Source organism: Podarcis pityusensis, assembly GCF_964106645.2.
Source record: "Podarcis pityusensis genome assembly, chromosome: 9".
Lineage (NCBI taxonomy): Eukaryota > Metazoa > Chordata > Lepidosauria > Squamata > Lacertidae > Podarcis > Podarcis pityusensis.
In genome coordinates this window covers 52,171,858-52,199,275 of record NC_138034.1, presented here as the reverse complement: position 1 = coordinate 52,199,275, position 27,418 = coordinate 52,171,858, and the positions used below count along the sequence as shown (strand labels likewise).

General features: G+C 44.7%; 1 protein-coding gene across 1 annotated transcript; it reads left to right on the top strand.

Annotated features, from left to right (window-relative positions):
• Nucleotides 1-3,699: 3,699 nt before the first annotated feature.
• On the top strand, nucleotides 3,700-25,840 carry FAM241A (family with sequence similarity 241 member A). Its single transcript, XM_081020432.1, has 2 exons — nucleotides 3,700-4,138; nucleotides 22,232-25,840. The coding sequence occupies exons 1-2, from the start codon at nucleotides 3,935-3,937 to the stop codon at nucleotides 22,475-22,477; spliced, it is 450 nt and encodes a 149-aa protein (XP_080876558.1). The 5' UTR covers nucleotides 3,700-3,934; the 3' UTR covers nucleotides 22,478-25,840.
• The last annotated feature ends 1,578 nt before the right edge of the window (nucleotides 25,841-27,418 follow it).

Genomic DNA, 27,418 nt, shown 5'->3' with positions numbered 1-27,418 from the left:
AAATTGTTTTGTTTCAAGAAAATCTGAAATCATAAGGGTTTTTTTTTTGTTTTTGGTTTTTTAAAAAAACCCCGCAGGTTGCTGCATTAATTTTTTCATTTTTGTTAAAGAGGGAAACAAGGATGTCTCAGCAGTTTAAACCTTGCACACGGAGGACTTTCAGACTATTTTTATCAGAAAAACGAAAATATTTTTGGAACAAGCATGTAACGGCTTTCCCAATCTAACACAAAACCACACTGAAAAGCAACAGACAATAATAACAGACAGTAATAATGTTATTGAGGTAGACATGTAGCAAATGAATGTGTATATTGCTGACCTTGGAAGCAGAAAGAAAGCAGCCTGTTTATGATCACAAATGTTTTGACTGGATCCAAACGGCTCCTTCCCACCCTCCCCACAGCCCCATTATCCTGTTCTGCTCAGTCAGATGATTTGATTTAGAACATTACTAGAGAACCTGATACCAGATGTTCTCCCAGTTCTTTCAAATCAATATGTGTAATTCAGTTCCATCTCTTCCCTTGGTTTTCTTGCTCCTTTGACTCGCTGGTTCACACACCTGTACACTTCTTAAGCCAGCTCGATCACTTGACCTGTCTTTTCACCAACAATGTATAGGCCCTTCTGTGTGCAGCTTTTCGACATTTCAGTCATAGAATCATCGGGATTCAAGATGACCTTAACAGATTGGAGAACTGGGCAAAAACTAAACAAAATGCATTTCAATAGGGGCAAATGTAAGGTTCTACACTTAGGTAGGAATAACCACAGGCACAAATATAAGATGGGGGACACCTGGATTGCCAGTAGTACATGTGAAAAGGATCTTGGGGTCTTAGTTGACCCCAAGCTTAATATGTGTCAACAGTGTGATGCAGCCACAAAAAAGCTAATGCTACTCTAGACTGCACCAATTATTATTATTACAACAATACAATACAAATACCTTTATTGGCATTACAAGTTAAGACATTTCAAATCTGTGGGATAAATTTAAAAGGGACAGGAGTGAGGCTGTTGAGGGTCACAAGGCACTCGATTGTTCTGCTTCACCCTGTCTATTCCCTATTGCTTAGTAAGGTTATGAACATAAGCTCTGCAATTCAGTGTGAGGAAAGGAATAGTGAACTCCAGGCATCTGTACACTGGGAATGAGGGAAATAAATGCCTAGTTTGTATTCTGTTGACACAGGAGATGGAATACTTGCAGCCAGAATCTTCTTCCTATTCCTGAGAAACTATAAGTACAGTAGTAAATGTGCAAGTAGTAACCTGAAAACCCATCCACTGAGACTCACTAGAGCCATCTTGTGAGAATGACAGCAATTTTTCTACTTGGGTAGCTGAAGGCTCAATGAATCTCAAATAATAATTTGCGGGCAACTAAACGTTTCAACAAGTGCTGGTTTAAGAAATCTGTTGGTTGGCATCCATCTGCATCAAGAAACAACAGAGAACACCTTTGAGGGTGAAGTCAAACTGTTGGAAGGTTACAGCACCCGATGTGGTTGCTGTATGAGATACGTAGATAGTCTCATTACATGATCTGTATTCAAGCGTTATCACCTAGGTTTTTCCTGGATTGAATTGCTACCTGGATGCTTCCCTTTTCTTATCAGACTTCCCTTTTCTTATCGGAATGAGACAATAAAATTCTTGCTAGCTTTCAGAATCCCAAGCCTTTGGGACATTTGCTTTAAATAGCATATTTGTGTGATAAGGGTGCATTAAAAAAAAAAAAAACTCACCTGACTTGCATTATTAGTATATTATTACCTGCCCTTCACCCTAAGGTCCCATTAAAAAACAACATTAGGTAAAGGTAAAGGGACCCCTGACCATTAGGTCCAGTTGTGGCCGACTCTGGGTTTGCGGCGCTCATCTCGCTTTATTGGCCAAGGGAGCCGTTGTACAGCTTCCGGCCTATGTGGCCAACATGACTAAGCCGCTTCTGGCGAACCAGAGCAGCGCACGGAAACGCCATTTACCTTCCCACCGGAGCGGTACCTATTTATCTACTTGTAATTTGACCTGCTTTCAAACTGCTAGGTTGGCAGGAGCAGGGACTGAGCAACGGGAGCTCACCCCGTCGCGGAGATTTGAACTGCCGACCTTTTGATCAGCAAGCCCTGGGCTCTGTGGTTTAACCCACAGCGCCACCCGCGTCCCTTAACATTAGAAACACTTTAAAACAACTCACAGGCCTGATCCTGACTATCCCCTTGCCTGCTTAGAAATATAATTTGCAGACTATGAGGAGGGAGCTAAACTCTGAAGAAGAGTGTTGTACTGCTAGTGATTCTCATTCATATCAATGTAACATGTAGCTCATTAAATACTTAACAGGGCTCCTCTTCTAGAAATGGAGGGAACCTGGTATAATCACATGGAGCAGAATGTGTCATAATACAGTGATTCCCAATTAGTGGTCCACAGACCCCAGGGGGTCCGTGTAACCTATCCAGGGAGCCCATGGCACATCCTTGTCATCTGTCTGGGACATCTAAAGAGAACGGTGTCTAAAAATGCACGAAACTGCAACCGGGTGTGCGTCTCGCACAAGACTGTAGCGCCCCAAAAGGCACCAGGACATGTTGGAGGGTATGGTGGCAACATTCATGCAACAATAACAAAAACCACAGAGATGTCAACATTTTCAAAAGTAGGGGGTTCATTGCTTGGCTTTTGAAAAGCAGGGGGTCCACACAGTACTTAACTAATTGGGAACCACTGGCATAATGCATTCCTTAACATTTCAGTTTTCCCCAGACTACTGCTTTTTCCTTTTCTTTTGTTTTTTGATAACACCCATTTACCTTTTCAACAAGGCACCCTATCCTACCAAACAACTCCTAGGAAGCAAAGTTGGGGGAGAGGAGTGTGTGGTTTAGCAGGGCCAGGTGACAAAAAAGGGGGACTGCCCGTGGCAAGCAGGAGCTGTTGTATTATGTGTTTGATTGGGTGTGTCCTTATGTATGTGTGTATGTGCATACATCCAGTGCTTTTTTCGGGGGAGCGGGGTACGCAAGGGCGACACATACCCCTAAACATTTTGTGAACCTTTGTACTTTTGTCCATTTACTGTATTTATTTTCCCCAATTTGAACTATAAAATGGTGATTTTCTTGAGTCAAAATGAGAGTGCCCCTAAACATTTTTAAGGTGGGGGAAGCACTGCATGTATCTATATGTGCAGCTACATACCCAGTGCTGGATTTACGTATAAGCTAAACAAGCTATAGCTTAGGGCCCCACTCTTCCCCCCCCCCCAATTTTTCACTATTACAGTAATATACTTATTCCTGACTGTATTTCAGTTCAACAATTACTTTGATAAAATACGTATTTTGTTATGTGCAAATGGCTTTAGATACCTGTTAGGCCCATAAATGACCATATAGCATATATTCAACACAAAAAACCAGTGACAATTTGTTGTTGACAAAGGACAGCTGGACGTATAAAGGGCCCCATTACCTTCAGCAGCTTAGGGCCTCATCAAACCTAAATCCGGCCCTGTGCATACCGCATGCCCTGTGGGAGGGTGAGCACACAAATATGAAGCGTGCATGTGCGTGGAAACGCGTTTCCAGCTCTGCCTCACGAGCAAAGACACGCACCGTTTCTGTCACACGCGCTCACCGACACTCGCTCTCACGCACAACACACACACACACCCCGCCCCTTTTCCTTCTAGCGCCGGCCCAACCCTCGCCCCCTTCCTCCTCCTCCTCCTGCAAACCCCGTGACGCCTCTCGAGACCCGCCCTGCGAGGCGGCAGAGGCGGCCGCCGAGGCAACAGAAGAAGCGGCAGCGTGACAGACCGCCGCCGGGTCGCTAGTCGTGCCCGCCCAGCGCCCGTTGGCGGGAGCTGCCCTCTCCCCAGCCTGGAGGAAGGCGCTCCCGCACCCCGCGACGAAGGGGAGGGATGGGCTCGACCGAGGAGCTGCTGCTCCCGCCGCCCGAATACGCCTTCGAGAGGGACTGGGAGCCGGCGCCATCGTTGGCGTCTCCGGGCGGGAGGGCAGTCGCCCGGCACAGGCGGAGGAGGCAGCACCGGGAGCAGCAGCAGCAGCCGCCGCCGCCTAGGGAAGAAGAGGAGGAGGGCGAGGGCGAGGAGGAACAACTGCAGGTGAGCGGCTGCATCTCCGGGTGGCCAGGTGCGGGTTGTAAAACGCCTGTTTCCTTTTTTGAACCTCGACCAGGCAGGATCCGCCCCACCAGTTGCCCGGGAGAACGGTTGGGGCCGTTGCCTTCCAGGGGCTTCTTGCAGAAGCATCTGGTTTAATCGATTGTCGTTAGCAGGACCGTGCAGAAACCACACACACACACCTTTTGGGTCCGATGCAGCCCGTGGCTCTTCTTGGGTCCTGGGAGCCAAGCCTGGTGGTGGGACCGGGACGTGGTTTTGTGAGGGGTGGGGCGCCGCACCTGTGCAGCGCTGGCAAAAGCCGGACAGTGCACGCGCAAAACGCGCGCACGGGAAAAGCGGAGGGGGGAGCGCCCCCCTCCCTCCCTCCTTGCACTGTCTATAATATCGTGCCTGTGGCGCTTGCGCTCTGAAAATAAAAATTAAAAAGCGTGGCTGCTGTTGTGAAAGGAAGGAATCCATGGTAGGCTATCTTTGCATCCCCCCATCGGATAAGTTAGGAGCATGGTGATCGTTAGGGGGGGGGGAGACACTGAACTTCCTGGAAGTGTGGGGGGGTGGAGTTCTGCTAACCTTGAAAGTTTTCCTGATGATGTATTGGGAAAATACACCCCACAGCCATGTTTATGTGGTTATGCAAACTTTCCACACGAGTGTGATTCCCCCCCCCCCCATTACTTGGGGGGAAGAGGATAAGAGCCCTTTATTAGTTATCCCATGCCACATCCCCATACAGTACTTTTAAAGCACATAGTTTCCCCCAAAGAATCTTGGGAACTGTAGTTTGTGGCTCACAGAGCTACAATTCCCAACATGCTTAACACATCACAGTTTCCAGGATTCTTTAGGGAAAGTCATGCACTTCATATGTATGGTGTGGCTGTGAATGTGGTGAGGCAGGTTTTGTTGACTGGGCTTTAATACTAATATGGTTTGTGATAGTTTGTGGGTCTTTCAGGTTGCTTTCCCTGAACTAGCAAAGGTGTCTGAACCCATGCACACAAATCACTCTCCTATAAACACAATCTTTGTGACTATAGAGCACTAAATAGTTAAATCCTCCATATTTTCAAAGAATGTGTGGAGTTACAACAAACATTGAGTTTGCAATAATAGAGTTAAGAAGAAGAAGAGGAGGCGTTTGGGTTTGATATCCCGCTTTATCACTACCAGAAGGAGTCTCAAAGCAGCTAACATTCTTCTTTCCCTTCCTTCCCCACAACAAACACTCTGTGAGGTGAGTGGGGCTGAGAGACTTCAGAGAAGTGTGATTAGCCCAACGTCACCCAGCAGCTGCATGTGGAGGAGCGGGGACGTGAACCCGGCTCACCAGATTACAAGTCCACCGCTCTTAACCACTATGGGGTGGTAGTTTAATCTGAATTTATTGAAATGGAATAGTAGGGTGTGGTCCAGTTTTTCTGTCTCCTTTTATGCCTGCACAGGTGTACAGATAGACATAGTAGTTGCAATAGTGCACCCAGTGCACTGCAATTTACCCAGTCTGGAAATACCTGAAGGATCACATAGCAGTGGAATAATTATAGGCTAGTATGCTATCCTTTGTTTATGTTTAGAGACTCTAGTCACAGACGCACCTCTTAGCATCATTCAGATTTCTTGGAAGAAAGGCAATACAAGATTCCAGGGAAAGAGTCTACAGTGATGTTTGTCTTGTTCAGAGGAATTGGGTTTATTCAGTGACATAAACCCGCTTTGTGTGTTAAGCTTCTCCACATGTCTCTTGAAGCACACATCTGCAATATGTGTCCAAGTGTATGTTCATAGGATGAATTCCAAATAATCAGGAGCCCTGATCAGATGAGTCCTTTCTTACATGTGTAAGGTTGTAGTTATGGGCACATGTAGCAGATATTTCAACATGCTAATGGGTGTGGACTGAGTCTGCCACTTCCCTGTTTTCATTGTACGTGCAGAGAAGAGCCCTAATGTAAGAAGAGGGCTGTTCTTATGGAGGAACGAGAGATTCAAATTACAGTTCTGGTCAAAGCAGTAGTTTGGAAACAAACTACTGTTTTGGAAACAAACTAAATTTAAAATTTGTTTTTAAATGCATGGGTATGTTGTAGCTGGCATAATCTTAAAGGCATTATTCATCACTGTGTAAGCAAGAACATGAGATGCCTGTTTAAAAATGGTGGCTTTTTACAAAGAGTAATTTTTGTAAGAACTTTTATAATCCTATTTTTATCATGCCTGTCAGCTTTCACTTTATTAGCTTTTCTCTGTGCACCATTGTGTCCAAAGCATGAGCTCACAGTTCTTTCTAAACAGATAAAATGAGCACCTCTGGCTTGGAAGAACCTGTTCATTATAGAGACCTGCCAACATTCGACAAAGAGGTGTGCTCAATCACAAATTAACTGGAATTTTGCAGGTTCACTGTGCCATGGTATTGGTCATAAAATTTCCTTTTCTGAAAAACTTTTTGCAGAATTAGTCAGCCCCATTTTACTAGAGCCCTTAGCCTTTTTACCTAAATTTATGTACAGTATTTATTCTATCTGAAATATTTACTTGCTACCTTTCGGCCTCCAAGGTGGCTGCCAATAAATGAAAATTAACAAAAGGCAGCAAACAATTAATGGCCATTGCATATGAATTGTAGCCTTATTCAGGCATTTGGTTCTTGTTCACATGCTGGAAATCCTATACACCTAAAAGGCTGACCGCTTCAGACTGAACTGATCACACATCGGCCTGGGAACATGGCTGACATGCGCATAAGTATCAAGGCTAGGGCTAGCCCCATACATTCTCATTAGCCAGTGTAGCTAGTGTAAACTAATTTGTTATTTATTGTGACTTGCTCTGGGAAAGTACCTAACTTCAAGGCTGTTTCTGAAACACCATCTCCATTTCAAACCATATGAGAATTGAAGATGGTTCTTGCAGCTATGCAAAAGATACGGCTGTCACATTTCTTCTCCCCATCTTGATTTGAAGCCAAAGCCTTGGGGAGCCAATACACTTTTTTAAAAAAATCTGAATAAATTCTGGCTTGGGAAATTTGTCCTTTATTGTCACTGTGAGAATCTTCTTCTAGGCTTTTTTGGGGCTCCCAAGATTTGAGCTGCTGGAGCTAGTCTATGAAGCAAGGCTATCTTGGTCCACATAGAAGGACACTACTTGTCAGTTTGCATGTGAGATGGCACAGCAGGTGCCTTGACAGTTGATATATGGAGGCATGTGGCATCAGCACATTTTTCCTAAAGTGTTTGAAGGGATGCCCCCTTACCATGCTGCAGGAAAAGAAGTATAGACTCTTGCAAATAATAATGAGAGTTGATCTTTGATCAAAATATAGCTCTGGTGGCTCAGTTATCACTCCAGGTTTCGCTTTGTTTGGATCTTTGTGCCAGGAACAAGAGTTCCCAAAATATACTGATGGAAAAGAGAACCTGCAACATCTCAGAGAGAACCTGGAGCCGAAGGGCTTCAAATTATTGTCAACCCAATGATGTGATGCAATATCCAGTTTTTAAGAAGCTTCTCAAGAGCTTGCAGTGCTGAAAAACATTAATTTAAAAACTTGGGAAATTGGTGGTTCAGAACATAAAACTGGTTCAGGAGCACCTCCTTCATATCACAACTGATGTGGGATGTTTATGAAACATTAAGGATGTTTGTTATAACTTTTGTTATAACTTTAGCTCTGAAAAGATCTTGCCATGCTGATCAAAAGGCTAGAGAGCTTACCCTCAAGCTCTTCTGCTCCTAATGGGTTATATTCAGTGAAAATGTAAAGGTTCCTGAGACTTGCTTTTTGTAAAAGGTAAAGGGACCCCTGACCATTAGGTCCAGTCGCAGACGACTCTGGGGTTGCAGCGCTCATCTCACTTTATTGGCCGAGGGAGCCGGTGTATAGTTTCCGGGTCATGTGGCCAGCATGACTAAGCCGCTTCTGGCAAACCAGAGCAGCACATGGAAACGGCATTTACCTTCCTGCCGGAGCGGTACCTATTTATCTACTTGCACTTTGATGTGCTTTCAAACTGCTAGGTTGGCAGGAGCAGGGACCGAGCGACGGGAACTCACCCCATCACGGGGATTCGAACCGCCAACCTTCTGATCGGCAAGCCCTAGGCTCTGTGATTTAGACCACAGTGCCCACCCACTTTTTGTACTCTGCAACTAAATATTGGAAAGTAGCTTCTTTACAAATTCTAAATTTACTAAATATTGGTAAGTTGCTTCTTTACAAAAAGAAGTTGTCTACTGTTGGCTAACTTTTGCAATACTTGCAACCAAGGCCTCATCTGTGGAATCAACCGTGAGATTTTCTGCTGTTCAGGAACAAGCTGTTGACAGTTAACATGCTTTCCTTTTTGTTCTCTCTTCCTGTCTTAGTGAGATGGTGGGACCCGCATTGTCTTCTAAAAGGGGAAACAAAACTTCTCTGTGTTTGCAGTTTTCTAGCAACTGAGAATAAGTTTATATTTTCAGGAGTGCTAAATACCTAATGAAATACTCCTAATCATCTTCAGAGTCGCAAGTGTTAGAGAAAGACTTGTAGTGATATAAATTAAAATTGTGATAACATTTCAAGAACAGCACAGTTGTCCATGGAAGTAGAGATAGGGAATCAGCACCAACCTTGTGAGAATGTAACTGATATTTCACAGATGCTTTCCACTAATAATTGTTAATTTAGGCATAACAAAAAATATAGCATCTGCGAGTCCATTTGGAATTAGCATAAATTTAATGGACAAATTTGTTGCCCATAGGCGAGTTTTAAGTTAAGAGGTCATTCTTATAAGATCTGCTTGTTCTTTGGATACTTTTACTATAGAGCGCTCTATCCCCTGGTCATGAAACAAAGTCTTTCACATACTTTTATATATCACTTGTAGGCTTTAGTGATATAGTTATGTTCCTGTTTGTGGGCTTCCCATAGGCATGTAGTTCGACTCTGTGAGAAGATGTTGGACGAAATGGATCTTTGACCAGATCCAGCAGGGCTCTTCTTGTATTCTTAAATAGTTATATGTTGTCTTCAGTGTGTAAGGGAAGGGTGGATCTTCAGAACATTGTCCATGAGTTATGTTTGGAGTGCCTACTGAAAATTTGCTGGGCTTTTGTGTAGAGGGCGGCCTTTCCTCATCACAACATCTGGTAACCACTTGGATTTCAGCATCTGACTCAGCTTCCTACTCTGCTGAAGATTTTCCCCACACTCAGCAGAAACTTGGAAAACACCTGCAGGTCCACTGGCTGCTTTGCAAGGGCAAGGCAGCCATAGCTTCTTTTACATCTGTGTTCTGAGCTACTTTAGGGCAAAAAAAAAGTGGGAAGAGACTAAAGGGTGGTTAAAAATAATGAGGACATAAGAAGCTGCCTTAGTATAAAACCATTAATCCATCTAGCTCAGTATTGTCTACACACCTCCCGATAGTGGCTCTGCAGGGTTTTAGACAAGGGAAATTCTCAGTCCTTCCTGGAGATTGAATCCGGGATCTTGGGCATGCCAAGCAAGTGGTCTACCTCTGAGCTACAGCCCTTCCTCCAAATGAAGGCTTAATATCCAAATCTCTGAATTGAATTTTGTTAATGTGTGAAGAAGCCTGCCATAAGAGTTTCATAAGCTTACTCTTCAAACGCTTTAAAATCTGACAAAGAGAATGCCATTTATATAAAGTGGGTTCCACAAAGTGCCTTGTACCACTGGAATGCACATTTCTGCTGATTCTCCTTCAGCTGCAGCCCTCCACACCACATCCGTGACCCTAAGGAGTGGTTGGGGTGGGGTATAAAGGAATACAGCCAGAAGGAGGAGAACACAGGAAAGCTCCATTGAGTGAATGGAACTCTGTAATTCTTTGGATCTGTGCCATAATTACTCAGCTCTTTCCAAGCATATTAACTATATATATTCAAGTAAGGATTTTTAGGTTATATTCCTAGCTGTTCCTCTCTTTTTCCTTTCCCTTCCTTTTAAAAAACAACAACTAGAAATCTTGTTATCTGCCTTAGCGGAAGTGTATGCTTATAAGCTTATTATTATAGTTTTCTCAATGAGGAATGAATAATATGAATTACAGTTTATGGTTGATATTTATAGTAAATACTGCAAGCCCAGAGTTTTGTACATTTTGGTTGATAAGGGAAGCAGAAAAGGATACCATTTTCATACCTGTTGTTTGCTTAATAAATGTTTTGTATTGTTTATATTGTGTTTTTATTGTGCACTTCCATAGGTTTAGCAAACTGTAAAGCAAAACAAATGAAACTTGCTTGTGTTCCAAAGTATTTATTATGTGATTTTTTAAAATTACAAGTTCACAGACTGGGTGTTTGTACTTCCCATACTATTTCAGCTTTAGGTCATTCATTTAGCTCTTTAAAAATTGTGGATATCGGCAATAAATGTACTTAGTAGTACCCCTAAAGGTAAAGGTACCCCTGACCGTTAGGTCCAGTTGCGAACAACTCTGGGGTTGCGGCGCTCATCTCGCTCTATAGGCCGAGGAGCTGGCGTTTGTCCACAGACGGCTTCTGGGTCATGTGGCCAGCATGACAAAGCCGCTTCTGGCGAACCAGAGCAGTGCACGGAAACGCCATTTACCTTCACGCTGGAGCGATACCTATTTATCTACTTGCACTTTGATGTGCTTTCAAACTGCTAGGTTGGCAGGAGCAGGGACCGAACAACAGGACTCACCCCATCATGGGGATTCGAACCGCCGACCTTCTGATCGGCAAGCCCTAGGCTCTGTGGTTTAGACCACAGCGCCACCCACATCCCAGTAGTACCCCTACTAAGCATTTATCTCCTGATTGTACAGCTGCTAGGTTGCTACTTAATCCATGATGATGTTTTGGTTTCTTACACACTAATGACACAGCATGAATATAGTGCTAGGGTTTTTTTTATTATTGGGGGAAGGGATAAGTCCAAATCTATTGGTCAGTGTTTGTACAGTTGGCATGGAAGAATGGTTGGTATAAACAGTATTATTCAGGACAGTCCTGTCCCAACTCATGGCCATTCCGAATGTGGCAATTTGTTCTTGACATGGACTATAGCATAGACGCGGGATGGATGTTGAGTACAAATAGTACAGATTGCATAGGTTTCATGAGTGCTAAATTGTGTTAGACCTAAATTGTGTTAGACCTGTTCAAGCCTCATTGCTTTCTCTCTAATGTCAATTAATGTGAGCTGATGCAGCTCACAAGAGTATATGTTCCTGTTTCCTACAAAGTGTTTGGCACCATGGTTTTATTTTAGGAAACCACTTCACAAAGTTCTGGCTGGATTGGAATTTGCTCAGCTAGTATTTAAGTGCTCAGTTGCCATAACCAAATTCTTGAGCCCAGCTTGGGGAAGCGGGGGGGGGGGGGAGCTATGACTGACATCATATGGCAATAAAAAATAATTCATATAACAGCTGAATAGGTTTTTGCATAGTGGTTGCTTTGCTTTTCATTGTTCATTTATTCCTTATCTCACTTCAGCACTACCAGCTTAATCCTGTGCCTGCTCATGTTTTTCCTTCCCAAAAGAAATAAAATAAGCCATTTACTACCAGTTAAATGTCATTCCTGACTGTTCAAGCTTTGCTATCTTATTTTATTTTTATCTGAACATAAATATAAATCCATTGCTGTAACATTGTTCCTGGTGTGTTACATTTTAAAATTTAAGAAACCAGTAAAGCCTTTTGCTAACCCTCATTCACATTGCAAAATTAAAATTTATGTTTTATTTTTTTCCAGAAGAATATACATTCTATATTTTGTGAAACACTACCAAATTTTTAGTGGAAACAGTAGTGGAAGAAAGTAGTGAGTTATCCCCTCTGAAAATATTTATGATGTGGTATAGGAAGATCCTGTGCAAACACTTATAGCTTCTATTCTACAGCAGTTGCGCTATGGCACATGTGATTGCATACATTCTAAAACTCTCTTGTGTACAATGATAATTTATTGCATTTCCTCTCATTGGCATATATTATTTCCTTCCTTGCTCCTCATTTAGCCTCACAACAACCCTGTGTTATTATGCTGTGAGATCAGAAGTTAGGCTGCAAGCTTCTTGGTGAAGTGGGGTTTTGTACAGTACTTGTGTCTTTGACATCTAGTATACTAACCAGAGGGCAGCAAATGGGTAGCAGATGATATGGGATTATGATTCCCATCGTCCCTCACCATTTACCGTTTTGGCAGGGGCTAATGGAAGCTGGGAGTCCCAACAATGTCTGAAGAACGTTGGCTTTGCCTAGTGCTACAACACCCCATTCTCACAGCAAGAATCACTGCTTAATCCTCTTCCCAGTTACTGGCATCTGTCTGTCTCAGCAGACAACGGAAGTGCGTGCCTTAAGGGGTGAAGCCAAATGGTTGAAGAGCTACAGTACCCGCTGTGGCTGTAAAGATTGATATGGGAGAGAAATGTTTTCTTGCAGTTGGGGCAGATGAAGGGTTCAAGTTTTGCTGCTACAGGTGCAGAATGGCATTTCTCTCTGTGCTCCTCTCAGTGGTCATTTCAGTGGTTGGTGCTGTGGATATACAACATGAGTGTCTTGTCTCCAGGCACTGCAGTCGTCTGCAAGGTATTCCCATATGGCAGGGTTAATGTTACCAGACTCCATGTCATGTTTGCAGACATCTTTGTAACACAGAGTTAGACTGCCAACAGGCCTAGGGCCTGAAGCCAGCTCCCCATAAAACACATCCTTGGGGGTCCTGGTATTTTAAATTCTGTGTGCATGACCAAGCCAGCATAGACATCACAGAGACAGAAGTGTGAACATGCTGGGAATGTGGCCTTGAGAGAGCACATGCTTGTTCAAGACTCTGTCATGCCAAGTGCACAGCTCACTTCCACAACTTGCTTCCATAAAGCAGCATACTCAACACAAATCCTGATAGACCTTCAACTTAGTATTTGGTCATTAGCATCACATTCTCCCGAACGCTCTCGGAAAGGCAAGTCATTGCTGTAGTTGCCTTGCCAATACACCTGTCCAGCTCAGCATCGATGGAAAGGTTGCAGGTTATGGTGGATCCCAGGTAAACAAAATCGTCTACCACCCTAACCATGTGTTGCATGGAGTGCTGAAGGCTTGGACAAAATGGTTGATGAGTCTCTGTAGAGCTTCCTTGAAGTGCACTCTTAAGGCTGTGTCATCTGAAAACAACATATCTCAGATTAAGAACCACACACTTTTGTCTTGGTGTGAAGATGTGCCAGGTTGTACAGATCCCCACCCCTCCTTGAATGGAAGTACATACCGTCTTCAGTCGAGCTGAAGGCATGGGGAGAGCAAAGAGAATTGGAGCGAGAACACAGCCCTATTTCACACCGTTCTTTACAGGGAAGTGTCCATGGATGAACAGTCATACTGGACGGTGCCATGTATGTTCTCGCGGAAGGCACAACCATATTGTGGGCATCCTATCTTAGGTGAGCATCCTATCTTGTTGAAGAGTCCTTTTCAGCTGAAGAGGTCAAAAGCCTTTGTCAGGTCTATGAAGGCAGTGTACAAGGGGCTTCTCTGCTCTCAGCATTTCTCCTGCAGCTGGCGAGTGAGGAAATCATGTTGACTGTGATGGGACGATGAGCTGCTTGTGTGTAAAATCCTAGTCCCTCAGAGTTTGGTCAAGTTTGCAAACCTCTGTCTGTAACGGAGCCCCTTAAACATGGCTCCGTCAGTCGCTGGCAGATTCCGACAGTGGTTGCTTTCGGAATCGCTTCCAACATAAAAGCTCCTTAACGGAAACACGTCTTCTGGACTCTCTGCGTGACAGTTTCCGGCGAGGAGTGGGTGTCCCTACAGGAGGTCCTGAAACCTCCCCACTGTTTTCGCTGGAAGTGTCTCTGAGCCATCCCTCCAGCTCCCTTTCCCTCAGCTCAGCTCCTCTCCCCCTACTGGTTCCCTCTTCAGCTGCTGAGTCTCTCCCAACCTGTGTGAGCCCTTTCACTTCCCTTCCTTCCGATGGCAGTTCCCTGACATCCACCTCCCCTCCAGGGCCCCCTTCATCCCCTCTCGCCCCCTCCTCTACGGGCGGTGAGGAGGCAAAACCCCGGAATGAACTTCCTTCATCTTCCGATGTCCCGAACACTTCTCTCCACCTGTTGCGGTTCCTGGTCTCGAAGTACTCCTCCTCCTCAGAGTCCATCTCCCCTTCCCCTTCCGATTCCGAGAATCCTTCCAACTCCTCCTCCTCATCGGTGGTCCCAAAGTATTCCCTCCGGAACCTCTCCACAGGCTGAGGTTTCCTTGGGAACCTTTGATGGAACGTTTCTATCAATACCTCGTCATGGATATCTTCTGCCATTACCCAAGTGTTTTCTGACTCCGGTTCTCCTTCCCACGCTACCAAATACTCCACCTGATCCCCCTTCCATCTGGCGTCGAGGATTTCTGCCACATGGCTGCTGCATTCCCTTTCTTCTATGACCGGTCCCCGAGTGGCCATCCCTTCTCGTCCCCCCTCATACGGTGACAGTAACGACCTGTGAAATACTGGGTGCAGTTTCATGTGGTTGGGTAACCGGAGCCTGAAAGCCACTGGGTTGACCTGTTGAATGACCTCAAAGGGACCCAATCTCCTGGGTCTTAATTTCTTACAACCTCCTTTGAACGGCAACCCTTGGGTTGACAGCCACACCCTATCTCCCACCCTTATGGTTTCACCTTCCCTTCGGTTCTTGTCTGCCTGCCTCTTGTATTCTTCCTTCGCCCTTTCTAAGTTGAGTTGGAGCTGACGATGGATTGCTTCCATTTCTTCTACAAAATGCTCGGCTGCCGGGACACCCCATCTCTCCCCTTCTCCCCCTGGGAAAGCCCTGGGATGACACCCATAATTAGCCAAGAAGGGGCTCATCCCTGTGGACACATTCTCGGCATTGTTGTAGGCAAATTCCGCCAGCGCCAACTTTTCTACCCAGTCATTCTCTCTGTCATTGACATAACACCTCAGGTATTGCTGGAGGACCCCGTTTGCTCTTTCCGCCTGCCCGTTGGTTTCAGGGTGCCGGGCAGTCGAAAAGTTGACCTCCACCTGCAGTAAGCTCATGAGCTTCCTCCAGAACCTGGAAGTAAATTGTTTTCCTCGGTCTGAGACCACCCTCAATGGCACCCCGTGCAACCTAAAAATGTGTTCTACAAATAACTTCGCTGTCTCTTCCGCCGTGACTGCATGCGAGCAGGCTACAAAGTGGCACATCTTTGTTAGTAGGTCTACCACCACCATGATGGCTGTTTTCCCCTTGGACTTCGGCAGATCAGTCATAAAATCTATCGACACTGCCTCCCAAGGTCGTTCTGGGGTTGGTAAGGGTTCTAATAGCCCCGCCGGTGCCCGCCTCTCCCCTTTGGCTCGCTGGCATTGCTCACACCCTCTTACATACTCCCGTACATCTTCCCTCACCTTAGGCCACCAAAATTCCCTGGTGACCAACCACATGGTTTTGTGTTGTCCAAAATGCCCCGCCGTGGGGCTGTCGTGCAACTGCTTGAGTACCCTCCCCCTTAAGTCTCCTTCAGGGATATACAGTGCCCCTTTGTAATACAAAGCTCCATTTCTTTCCTCGAAACCCCCTGGTTCCTCTCCCTCACCCCTAAGACCTCTGAGCTTATTCTGGGCGTATTCATCATTCTCTGTTTCCTCTACCAGTTCTCTTTGTCCCACCAATGCCGCCCCACACACCCAGCGGTCCTCTGGAATGACATGTCTCTCTTCTGGTGCTCCCTCCCCCTCCAAATATTCAGGTTTGCGTGAGAGAGCGTCCGCCCTAATGTTCTCTGGGCCTGGCACGTAACAAATCTCAAAGTTAAATTTGGAGAACTCCTGGGCCCATCTCACTTGCCGTTGGTTGAGCACTCGTGCCGTCCTCCAATACTCTAGGTTCTTGTGGTCAGTGCACACTTGCACCTTATGTTGTGCGCCAATTAGCAGGTGCCTCCATCTCCGGAACGCCTCATGAATGGCTAGTAGTTCTCGGTCATACACCGTGTAGTTCCTCTCGGATTTGTTCAGCTTTCGCGAAAAAAAGGCACACGGTCTCCACTCTGACTCCTCCTTCCCTGGCTGCAGAAGCACCGCCCCAATAGCTCTGTCTGATGCGTCAGTTTCCACTCTCATCGGTTTTTGTAAATCCACATGCAGGAGTTGTTGTTCCGAGGCGAAGGCCCTTTTTAGTTCCTCAAATGCTCGCTCCGCCTCCTCAGTCCAAACGAACTTCTTCTTACTGCTGAGACAGTCCGTAATGGGCGCCGTCAGGTGGGCAAAGTTTCGGATGAACTTACGATAGAAGTTCCCAAATCCTAGGAACCTCTGCACATCCTTCCTTGTTTTGGGTGTTTTCCATTCCAGCACCGCCTGGACCTTGCCGGGATCCATGGCCAATCCCTTGTCTGACAGGCGATACCCCAGGAATTCCACCTCCTTGGTATGAAACTGACACTTCTCCAGTTTCACCCACAGCTGGTTGGCTTGCAGCCTGCTCAACACTTCTCTGACGTCTCTCACATGCTGCTCCTCATTCTCAGAATACACCAACACGTCGTCTAAGAAGGCCACACAATTCTTGTAAAGCAAAGGCCCCAGGACGTGGTTCATAAACGATTGAAAGCACGCGGAGCCTCCTTGTAGGCCGAAGGGCATAACTAAATATTCAAATGCCCCCAAAGGGGTGAACATGGTGGTTTTCCATTCATCCCCCTTCCTTATTCGTATCAGGTTGTACGCCCCCCTTAGGTCCAGTTTAGTAAAAATCTTTCCCTTCCTGACCCTTGTCAAAATGTCGTCAATCCTGGGCATAGGGAAAGCCACTGGTTCTGACACTGCATTTAAGGCCCTGAAGTCACACACAAGCCTCGGCTTGTTCGTGTTTTTTTTATCCACAAAAAACACTGGGCTGCCCCCCACCGCCCTGGACTCTCTGATGAACCCTCTCTTCAGGTTCTTGTCAATGAACTCTCTTAGCTCCTGCATCTCTCTGTCTGACATGGCGTACAGCTTGCCTACAGGGAGCTGTGCCCCAGGGAGTAAATTGATTTGACAGTCAAAGGGTCTATGCGGGGGTAGTTGGTCAGCTTCCCTTTCGCTGAAGACGTCGCGGAGATCTGCGTATTGTCGTGGTACCTTCACGTTCTCCGTTACTTCAGTCCCTGCTAGGGTGGCTTGGGCCCCTGCCAAACCCTTTCCCTCTTTGCAGTGTTCTAAGCAATGTGCTGAACCAAAAGAAACCACTCTCTGATGCCAGCCCACCAGCGGATCATGTAACGCTAGCCAGCTCATCCCCAATATAATGGGAGCTCCTCCCAAGGTGGCCACATTAAACGCTATCAGTTCGGTGTGCCTTGCCACCTTCATTATCATTGGGACGGTCTGCAAGCTGACTTCTCCTCCCAACAGCTCCCTGCCATCGATCGTGGTCACCTGCAGGGGGTTGCTTAAAGGGATCGTCTGTATCTGGTGTTCAGCTGCAAACTCTTTGCTCATGAAATTGCAGGAGCTGCCTGAGTCCAACAGCGCCTTTATCTTTAGAGGGTGTCCGTTTGGCAGCTCTAGCGCCACTTCTATCACTAGGGCGGGTTTAGGAGGTTCTGGCGTGGGCACTTTCACTGCTCTTTGGCCTGGCTGCTGTGCCCCGACGGTGGCAGCCAGGCGTTGGCTTTTACTTGCTTCGGTATTTCTTCCTCTCTTCCCTCCACAGCTCCTACCATCCCTTGCCATTCCTTCCTCTGGGGGCAGACTCTGGCAAAGTGACCTGGCTGTTGGCAGAGATAGCATTTCCGGGCGCCTTTTCCCTCCTTCTTTCCCCCCTCACTGGGCTTTGAAACTGCGCGCGCGCGCGCTGTTCCGATTTCCATCGGCTCTGCCGGCGGGAAAGTTGGCTCTGGAATGTCTGGAATGCGGAACTCCTTCCAACGTTCCCCCTTCCCTTCCCGCCTCTCCAATGCTCTCGCCTCCTGGCGCGCTCCTATGGTCAGCGCTGATTTGGTCAGCTGGTCCATAGACTCCGCCCTGGGCGCCCGGGAAAGTTCGTCTTTCACAGCCGAAGAAAGCCCTTCTTCAAAGAGCATTTGAATGGGTTCCGCCGATAGATCCCACCCCAATTTATGGATCAACATGGTGAACTCAGTCCAGTACTCACGGACAGATCGGCTCCCCTGTTTGCAAGCCATTAACTGTCTGCGGACCACTCCCTGTTCAATATCGCTGGAAAACATCAGATCCATGGCGCGAAAGAACTTCATCGTGTCCTTTAGGACGTCACTATTCGCTGCCATCAGGGGTCTAACCCAGTCTCTCGCCCCCTTTTCAAGATGCCCAATCACGAAAGCCACTCGTGATTCCTCGTCAGGGAATTCATCAAACTGCAGATTGAGGGCATATTGCATCTCTGTCCGAAAGCCATGATAGTCTTTGGGCTCCCCCCCAAACTTCTGCACCAATCCTGGTACCTTTCTGACGAGCTGGGTGTCTTTCCCCTTTTTGTCTGCATCCTGAGCCCTCCTCTCCTCAAGCCTCGCCGTCTGCAGCGCTAGCTGGACCTCCAACACCCGGTACCTTTCTTCCAGGCTTGGACCCGCTCCAGCTCCTGCTTCTCCGGTTCCGGCTGGGTTGCTCATGATGCCTTCTCCTGCACAAGCTGCTCACGAAGACTGTCGGAATGCTGTGATGGGACGATGAGCTGCTTGTGTGTAAAATCCTAGTCCCTCAGAGTTTGGTCAAGTTTGCAAACCTCTGTCTGTAACGGAGCCCCTTAAACATGGCTCCGTCAGTCGCTGGCAGATTCCGACAGTGGTTGCTTTCGGAATCGCTTCCAACATAAAAGCTCCTTAACGGAAACACGTCTTCTGGACTCTCTGCGTGACAGTTTCCGGCGAGGAGTGGGTGTCCCTACAGGAGGTCCTGAAACCTCCCCACTGTTTTCGCTGGAAGTGTCTCTGAGCCATCCCTCCAGCTCCCTTTCCCTCAGCTCAGCTCCTCTCCCCCTACTGGTTCCCTCTTCAGCTGCTGAGTCTCTCCCAACCTGTGTGAGCCCTTTCACTTCCCTTCCTTCCGATGGCAGTTCCCTGACATTGACCATTGACCTCTGAGCTCTAAAGCCACATTGTGACTCAGGATAGATCCTATCAGTGAGTGTAATTTGTTGAGAACACAGACAAAGGCTTTCCCAACAGCAGCTAGCAGGGAGATTCCACGATAGTTATAAGCATGGCAGTCACCTTCCTACAATACATGTGCTTAAGTTTCTTCACTATTTCTTGTATGTTATATTGATTATAACAGCCTACTTTTTAAAAGAGAGAGAGATAATGAGAACATTTTAATAACTTTAATCAAAATGGATCTGGTTATAGAATAACTGTGATTCCAGACACATTCAGCAACGTTTAGCTATATTTATACTTTTATTGTGGGGGTGGGAATAGAAGGGATGCATAGGTCATTGTGTGTCCATGTGCATGCACCAAAGTCATGATGCATCTGCTTCCTCACCTAGAGATTCAACTTCCAGAGACCCAACATTTCTATAAAAGGCAAAAGCAGAAAAAGAGTGAATATTAAAGGGACAGTTTTGGAGTATATGCTTTGGGTGACCTGCCAACTGAATCCCATACCTTGTTGCACATTTGGCATGCAACTGAAGTGCTGCATAGTGCAGACCTCGAGGGGGCAGTTACGTTATTAGCATGAAGCTGATCTTTCAAACCTTATATCACAAAAATGACAGTGCAGATACAGAGGAATGTTCAGACCTTCCACCTTTATTACTGCAGAAGTTGGAGGGGGGAGAGAAATTACTAAACTCAAAATTGGGTGCAGATTGCTGAGTGGTTTGGGGGATGTGTGCGTTTTTGTTTTGTTTTTGTCTGAAGAAACTACTTGAATATAAAAAAGAGTAATATTTGCAGCTTTTCCTTTCTAACTATCCATCTACTTTAAGGAGGTACACAGTAATTTTGCAAAATGTATTTAATATGTGTTAGTGAAAATATTGAACCACATAAAACTAGTTGATGTTTATGAAACAGGAGACTTTTGTGCACAACCATGGACACAAACATACTCTGCTAGATGATTCTGTATGGCATGGGTCACCAACATAGTGTTCGTGGGCTCACATGTGCCCACAAAGGCCTTCCTAGTGCCCATAGGGTCTCTTCCCCTACTGAAATTAGGGCTTGAACAAAGCCTTATTTAGCTATTCAAAGGCTCTTTCCCCCCAACTCTAATTCTGTGTGGGCAATTGCAAAGGGGTTTCAGCTGGGAGGAAAGAGTTGCGGCATGTGTGTGGTGCCCACAACAGTTCCTATATTTCACAAATGTACCCGTGAACCCAAAAAGGTTGGCAGTGTACGGCATCAAAGGAGACCGGGGCTAAAATATGCCTCAGGGTGAACAGTGTATGAATATTGCTCTTTATCTGGAAATAGCTTTCAGCATTTTATTATAATGAGTAAGGCAGCACTTTAACCCTTATAAATTCTCCTAAACTAGAATTTTAATTTCTAATGGCACATACTTCCTGCACTTATTCATGTGTAATGTAATGTAAGTCTCATGGAGCTTAAGGGGGGTTACTCCATAGTAAGGGTACTTAGGATTACACTGCTTGTTATTGGGGTTTTTTGCCTGTTTTGCTACTCACTACTCACTATTCTTGCTGTTAGATATCTAATTAAAGCATCAGCGTAGAAATTGTTTTGGCTATAGAACTAGACTTAAAACAAACCTTCTCCAGAATTTTTTTTTTTATGATGGATATTTAATCACGATAATTACAGTTTACAAGGCAAGCCTTGTGTTGCTAACAGTATTGACTTGTTGAGTAAAATATTTATGAGTAGCTTCTTGCTGAGCTTTGCTCGTCTTTAATGGAAGCATTAGCAGTGCCGTGCATTGTGTACTTCATCATCTTAAAAGGTTGCTTTACATTACCCATCTCCATCAAAAGCCTGTCCACAGAAGCTTTGTGCAATATCTTTTTTATAAAGATGATAAGGAATTCAATACTTGGCTGTGCCGCTATTATTCAGTAGTACACTCCTGTTATTAAGGGGGAGAGGTGACAAGATGGAGCAGTGAATGAGGAAAAATTATCTCTCCCCCATTCTCTCTTCCCATGGCCCATGAGGCACAATTGCAGACACCGGAATCTGCCTTATACTGAGTCAAGACCAGTATTACCTACACTGGCTGGCAGCAGTTCTCCAGGGTTTCAGGCAGGGGCTCTTCCTAGCCTCCCCCCCCCCCCCGGAAATACCAAGGATTGAGTTTACGACCTTCATTCAAATCAGATGGTCTACCCCTGAGTTCTGGTCCTTTGGGTTCGGAAAGGTAGTGTGATGGAAGAAATTACCAGTTTCTAAAATTAAAAAGGCGCAAGTAGCAGGGTGTTGGGGGGAAGGGAAACCTCCTGAGTATATTTACGCAAAGCCCTTTATGAAGATTTCAGGTAATGACAGATTTGGGAAAGGGGCATTTCTAGTACAGCACCTTGTACATTGTAGGCATTAATAAAATACATTGCTTTTGGATGACAAAAGCCAATAATGCAAGTTATTGTTAGATGTGGTAAAGGTAAAGGGACCCCTGACCATTAGGTCCAGTTGTGGCTGACTCTGGGGTTGCGGCGCTCATCTCGCTTTACTGGCCAGCATGTGGCCAGCATGACTAAGCCGCTTCTGGTGAACCAGAGCAGCGCACGGAAACGCCGTTTACCTTCCCGCCGGAACGGTACCTATTTATCTGCTTGCACTTTGACGTGCTTTCGAACTGCTAGGTTGGCAGGAGCAGGGACTGAGCAACGGGAGCTCACCCCGTCGCGGGGATTCGAACCACCGACCTTCTGATCGGCAAGTCCTAGGCTCTGTGGTTTAACCCACAGCGCCACCCGCATCCCGTTAGTTGTGGTAGGGGCCACTATAAAACATTACAGTGCAGAAAGATGAAAAACACCAACATTTCTGCACAGGAGGGTGTGTGTGTGTGGTTTTTTTTAATGGCAGCAGTAACATGCTACAAATTTATTTATCCATTTTAATAATCCAATGGTTTGTTTGGTTTTTTTTCTTACTGCAGGTCCAAGAAGAAGAAAGAGACTACAGTATTGAACCTATTACAGATGACTACAAAAAGATGGGAACTCTCTTTGGAGAGCTCAACAAAAGCCTCATTAGTATTGGCTTCACAAGGATGTATTTTGGAGAACGGATTGTGGAACCTGTAATAGTCATATTCTTCTGGGTTATGCTCTGGTTCCTTGGTTTACAAGCTCTTGGACTTGTTGCAGTCCTATGCCTTGTCATTATTTATGTTCAGCAATAAAGCACTATAGATGGTGGTTGAACACTATGTAATCTCTTGGTGGATTTACATATTAAACCAAGCAAGAATAGTATATTAATAGCTGGTGTGCTGAACATTATATTGCCACTAAAGTTATGCACTCTTTCTTTTTGAACTGTCCTTATCTTTGCAATTTAAAACAAAGCAAAAAATTCTAAATGTGTTATGAACTGATGGGTTAAAGAAGACCTTAATACAGGACAGTGGAAGCTAATTAATAGAAGATACTGAATCAATGTAGTTCCTGTGGGTTCCAGTCCTGGAAGGTCTTTTTGGTATGAAAAGAAACTTGCCCAAAAATTAGGTTAGCAGTGGTTTTATATTTGTTCTATGACAACTTTCCAACAGTCCTTTTTGTATTGCAAACTAAACTTTTTAAAATGCTGGTTTGTATGAGCTTTTATGCTTCATCATTTTATATCATCCTGTAAATCTCTCTGCAAACTTCTTTAGCCTTGTGTGTATACATATTCAGTCTTAAGCAAGTATGCTTCTGTACGACTGGTGCCATTTAATGCTTTATATGTATATAAGAAAAATTAAGGGAGGAATTCAGTGTCACACTCTTCTGATCGTTCTGTCAGTGCAAGCGTTTTCTGCTTGTCAGACAGAACAATTCCCCCTCTCCTCTGCCTGCCTGTTTCTCCCAACCCTCCAGAGCAAATTTGAAGAAGGCGCAAGGGTTCCATGGGGCAGGGAGAGGGGAGCCCTTGCACTGGCTTCCACTAGCGTGCCAGGATAGTCGAATCCAGCCCAACATATTTACTAGATAAGAGACTAATACTCTTGCAGCTTTTTGTCCATGTCATGTTCTCATTGTGACAAAATATTCCTCTCTTTTTGTAATGGCTTTCTAACATCCTACATCCTGTATCTGAAACTTTTCTATGCACAAGCACAGTAGACTTTGATGCAAGACAAGCCACACTAAAGATGGTGGCTACAATCTTTCATGTGTTCCTTTCTAGTGATAGGGGCATTGTTCATTTTGGGGGGATTCCAAAAACAAATTTCCTAGGTTTGGATGTATAAAACCCATTCTGAATTAGGCCAGATTCCTTCAGAGTCTGAACCTGATTTGTAATGATGCCAACTGTTCTTTTTGCCATTCTGTACCAAATGTACTCAGGAGTGTAAGGGCTCAGTACAAAGCCATCATTAGGCGCTAGTATATTGCTGAAAGTATTGTGGTTCCTATGAGGTTGATTTGCAAAGTGAAAGATTCTTTGAATGAGAAACTAGGCAAATGCTAGAGAAAACCATACTGAATGACAGCCATATAAGCATATTGCCTGCGCAATCTGTTGTAGCCAGTGTCCCTTTTTTACAAAGAGTCCTTACCTTCACAGAGAGGCCTTTGATCAATGGAGGCAAAGCCGGCCTGCCCATGAGATGAGGTGAAGCACCTGCTTCAGGTGGCAGAAGTTCAAGAGACGGTGCTCGGCCCACCCCACCGCTTCCACCACTGAGAGGGAGGCCCATGGGCAAAGAAGCCAAACGAGAACACTTTGAGGAGTGCCTGGGCTCTCACTGAGTTCAGCAAGAGCCAGGGCATTCTTGGGCCATGTTGCAAATCAGCTTAATTGGTAATGCTTTGACGAGCAGCACCCTAGCTCCCGCCAACCTCAATGAGAGCCAGAGTGCAGTGGTGGCAGAAATGTCTTAGGGGGACAAGAAGGTGGCAATTCCTGTTTTGCCTCAGATGGTGAAACAGGATGGGCTGCCCCAAAGTGGAGACCTCTAGTGGAAGGGAAGGACATTTCGCTGATACCTCCTTTTCTGTGGAGCTCTAACACTCCCTTTAATGCTGTTCTGGATAGTCTCCCAACCTTCTCAAGCTATTTTTTGTGGGGTGCAGAGAGGAAGAAGGAATCATTGATAACTTCATGCTCCTACCCCGTTGGTGGTTACCTCTGCTGAATCAAAAGCTCTTTTGCAAACAAAAGTTTATTATTGGATACAATCAAAACAGAATTATTTCTGCAGCTTTCATTCTGTTCATACTCTATGGTCCTAATGGTCACATAAGTATTTTTTTCTTGCAACATAGGTGTTACAACTATTCAGGAAAAGTTGGTTGAATTTGGATGCAATTTATTATATGCTCAACATAGTAGCATATTTTTTCACTTTTAAATGAATTTCTGATCTCCATTTCATTTGCCAAATATGTTAAGTGTCCATAACATTAAAATAGCTGAACCAACCTTTTTCTCCTGTACAGTTTGCTTCATGCAAACATTTAAAATGGAGAAGCATTTGACTTTGCTGCCTTTTGTTTCTGTTGACTTGTAGCAACTATAAGTGATCTCTTGTGAATACTATGGCTCTATGTACAGCTGAATCTCCTTCACTTGCAGTATATTTCCTATTCATTTCATGAGAGGAAGACAAATATGTACAAAGTGATTGTATCCATTGAAATGAATGAGGAAGGTCCATGTGAGCCAGCGCAGCCCAACTTGGGCTTGGGATCAAGGTTTGCATGATTGGGGCACATGTTATCAGAGCTACATATTATCAGAAGAAAAATATACAATTAGAATTTAAAGAATGAATTGGCAGAAATGTTTGATGTTTGAAAGATGAGGAATAGTCTCACAGGTTTTGTTTATAAAATGTATTACTCTTGTCTGTTGGCTACAAAGTTCAGTGCTATTCTGGTGCAAGCACTATTGAAACAATTGAAAGGTGTGTAGCAAGGAAGACAGTGTTAGGTTGCCATATAAATGTCCATTGTGAAAAACAGTAACCCAACTCTTTACTTTGTATATATGTATATTTATTTATGTGAAGATATTTAAGGTAAATTACCACTTGGGCTCTTGGTATTAAAATTGTTTGGGGAGCATAGTATATAAATCCATGTGTGGGGATATTTCCACCTTAATTGATTTAATGACTCAGAGTTGTATGTGTGTGTGTATATGTGTGTATATATATGCTGTTTGAATTATCCAGCTGTACAAGAAACTTGGCAGGATCCAAAGGACCATGCATGATGTTTCATTTACAGACACCTCTTCTTGCTCCAACTCTTTTGCGCCAAAATACCATATCCAAGGGTTGGTTAAACCCTTCAGAGCTGCACATAACACGATGCAGGTGAATGTACTCAGGCGTAGAAACTGAAGGCCTCCCATCCATGTGTGGAAAAGCTTTATGGTAAGGCACAGGGGCTTTGGGAACACAAGACTATTAATAGACTGTTGGACTCTCACTTGCACTGAAAAGCTGCCACACACAAACTGACAAGGTTAAATTATTTACTTAGATACGTTTCTATAAAAGTGTACTTTGAGAACACTTCGTTACGTTTTCTAATAAAATGCTTTCTCATTACTCATTGCCCGTGCCTGATTATTTTTCATGAAGAATACATGGGAACATCAAAAAGCACAGCTGTATTCTGTTGAGCTTGTGATTCAGTGGGACCTGCAATAAACCAAGAAATCATTGTACAACACTAAACAGAGCTGCATCCGTGAAGAGCGAAAAAATCACTTTAGTAACTGATGGTTTAGGATTTAAGAGAAACCGGTATGTTGGTAAAGTGCTATTATTTGCAGATGACCTCCACTGCAATACTAGATTTAAGCATGGATTCAAGGGGCCAGTGGGGAGTTTCTGTTTGGTGGGACCTTCTAAGCATTCCTCATTGAAAACTAGTCGCCTATGCCCAGTCAGTTTCTCCCCAAACACAAGGGAATTTGGGAAGCAATTTAATACTAGAAGTAGAAGTAGTTTGGGCAGCAAGCATGGAAGGGAACTCAGAAACCTGCCTATTTGACGCTTTCAGAATACTGTTCTTACTGTGCAGTGGGCTTTCCATATGTGAGCTACCCTCCTACCCTAAAAAATTTTTTTATTGGTCAATAATTCCAGATCCCAAATGGCTAATCCAGTCATTTCCCCTTAGCTGAACATTTCTGTGACAGCCCAACTGTGTGAGAAGCCTTCTGATTCAAGGCAGCATCAGCTAACTTGCAAAGAAATAGAGTGATTTGGCCCTGGAAGGAGGAAGAGCTGAAATGAACTAGACTGGGAAAGAGTTTTGACAATGGAAATCTCCAAGATATGTGATCAAGAGATGATAAGAAACTAGCATGTGAGCAGCTCTTTCATTTTCCTAACACATCAAAGGGTTTGGAACAGGCATGCTGCTGTTTTTGATGAATGGAAGCAAGACCAGAGTGGTGGTGTGTGTCCAGATGGGAGCAAATAGCTTAATTTTCCTTGGTTGTAAGTTGATCCTCGGGCTCCTTGTTTTGTATGGGATGTCTTTTCATCAATACCTTGTGTCTATGAGTGTTTTGGTAATATGGAAGCTAACTTTACACCCACAAAAAGCAAGAATCACTGATACTATTAAAACCACCTATTTGGAGATGCCTATCCTAGCTACAGTGAAGCAGTGGTTTGTCTAGTGTGCTATCTTGTTACACGTTAAAAATTGATTTTCCAGTGTTTATTTTTCCCATCACCTTGTGGATGCAATATGCTGTAAAATGCTTAACTAGAGCTGACATCAGCCAAGCACCTGCTTTCCTCAGGCATTTCATTCTGTAAACCTTAGACTGTTAGGATCACGCTATCTTTCACAAGCAGCTGAGCTCCACAAACTAGGCTCTGCTGAAGAGTCAGCATATTATGCAGCCATTACATTCTGTTGCTGGCCTGAACATATACTGGGGGTTTTTCTTCCACCTCTCTGGCAAATTTTTATCAGCTGAGTGCTTAACATTCTGATTCCTTGTGTTAACAAGAACTGCTTGTGCAGCATCTTCCTGATATATTGCTGTTGACATGTATACTGTTCAGTTTGGTTCCAAATTTATGTAGCAACCAGGAAGAAATGTGTTTTAAAAAATAATTTTCTTGTGTTCTCAATAAAGTGCTCACTCAACTATTAAAAGGAAC

Bases quoted from the DNA above. Each gene is read 5' to 3' on its own strand.
- FAM241A (XM_081020432.1), top strand. From the start codon at position 3,935: ATGGGCTCGACCGAGGAGCTGCTGCTCCCGCCGCCCGAATACGCCTTC. The intron at 4,139-22,231 runs GTGAGCGGCTGC...TTCTTACTGCAG, and splicing joins GCGAGGAGGAACAACTGCAG to GTCCAAGAAGAAGAAAGAGA.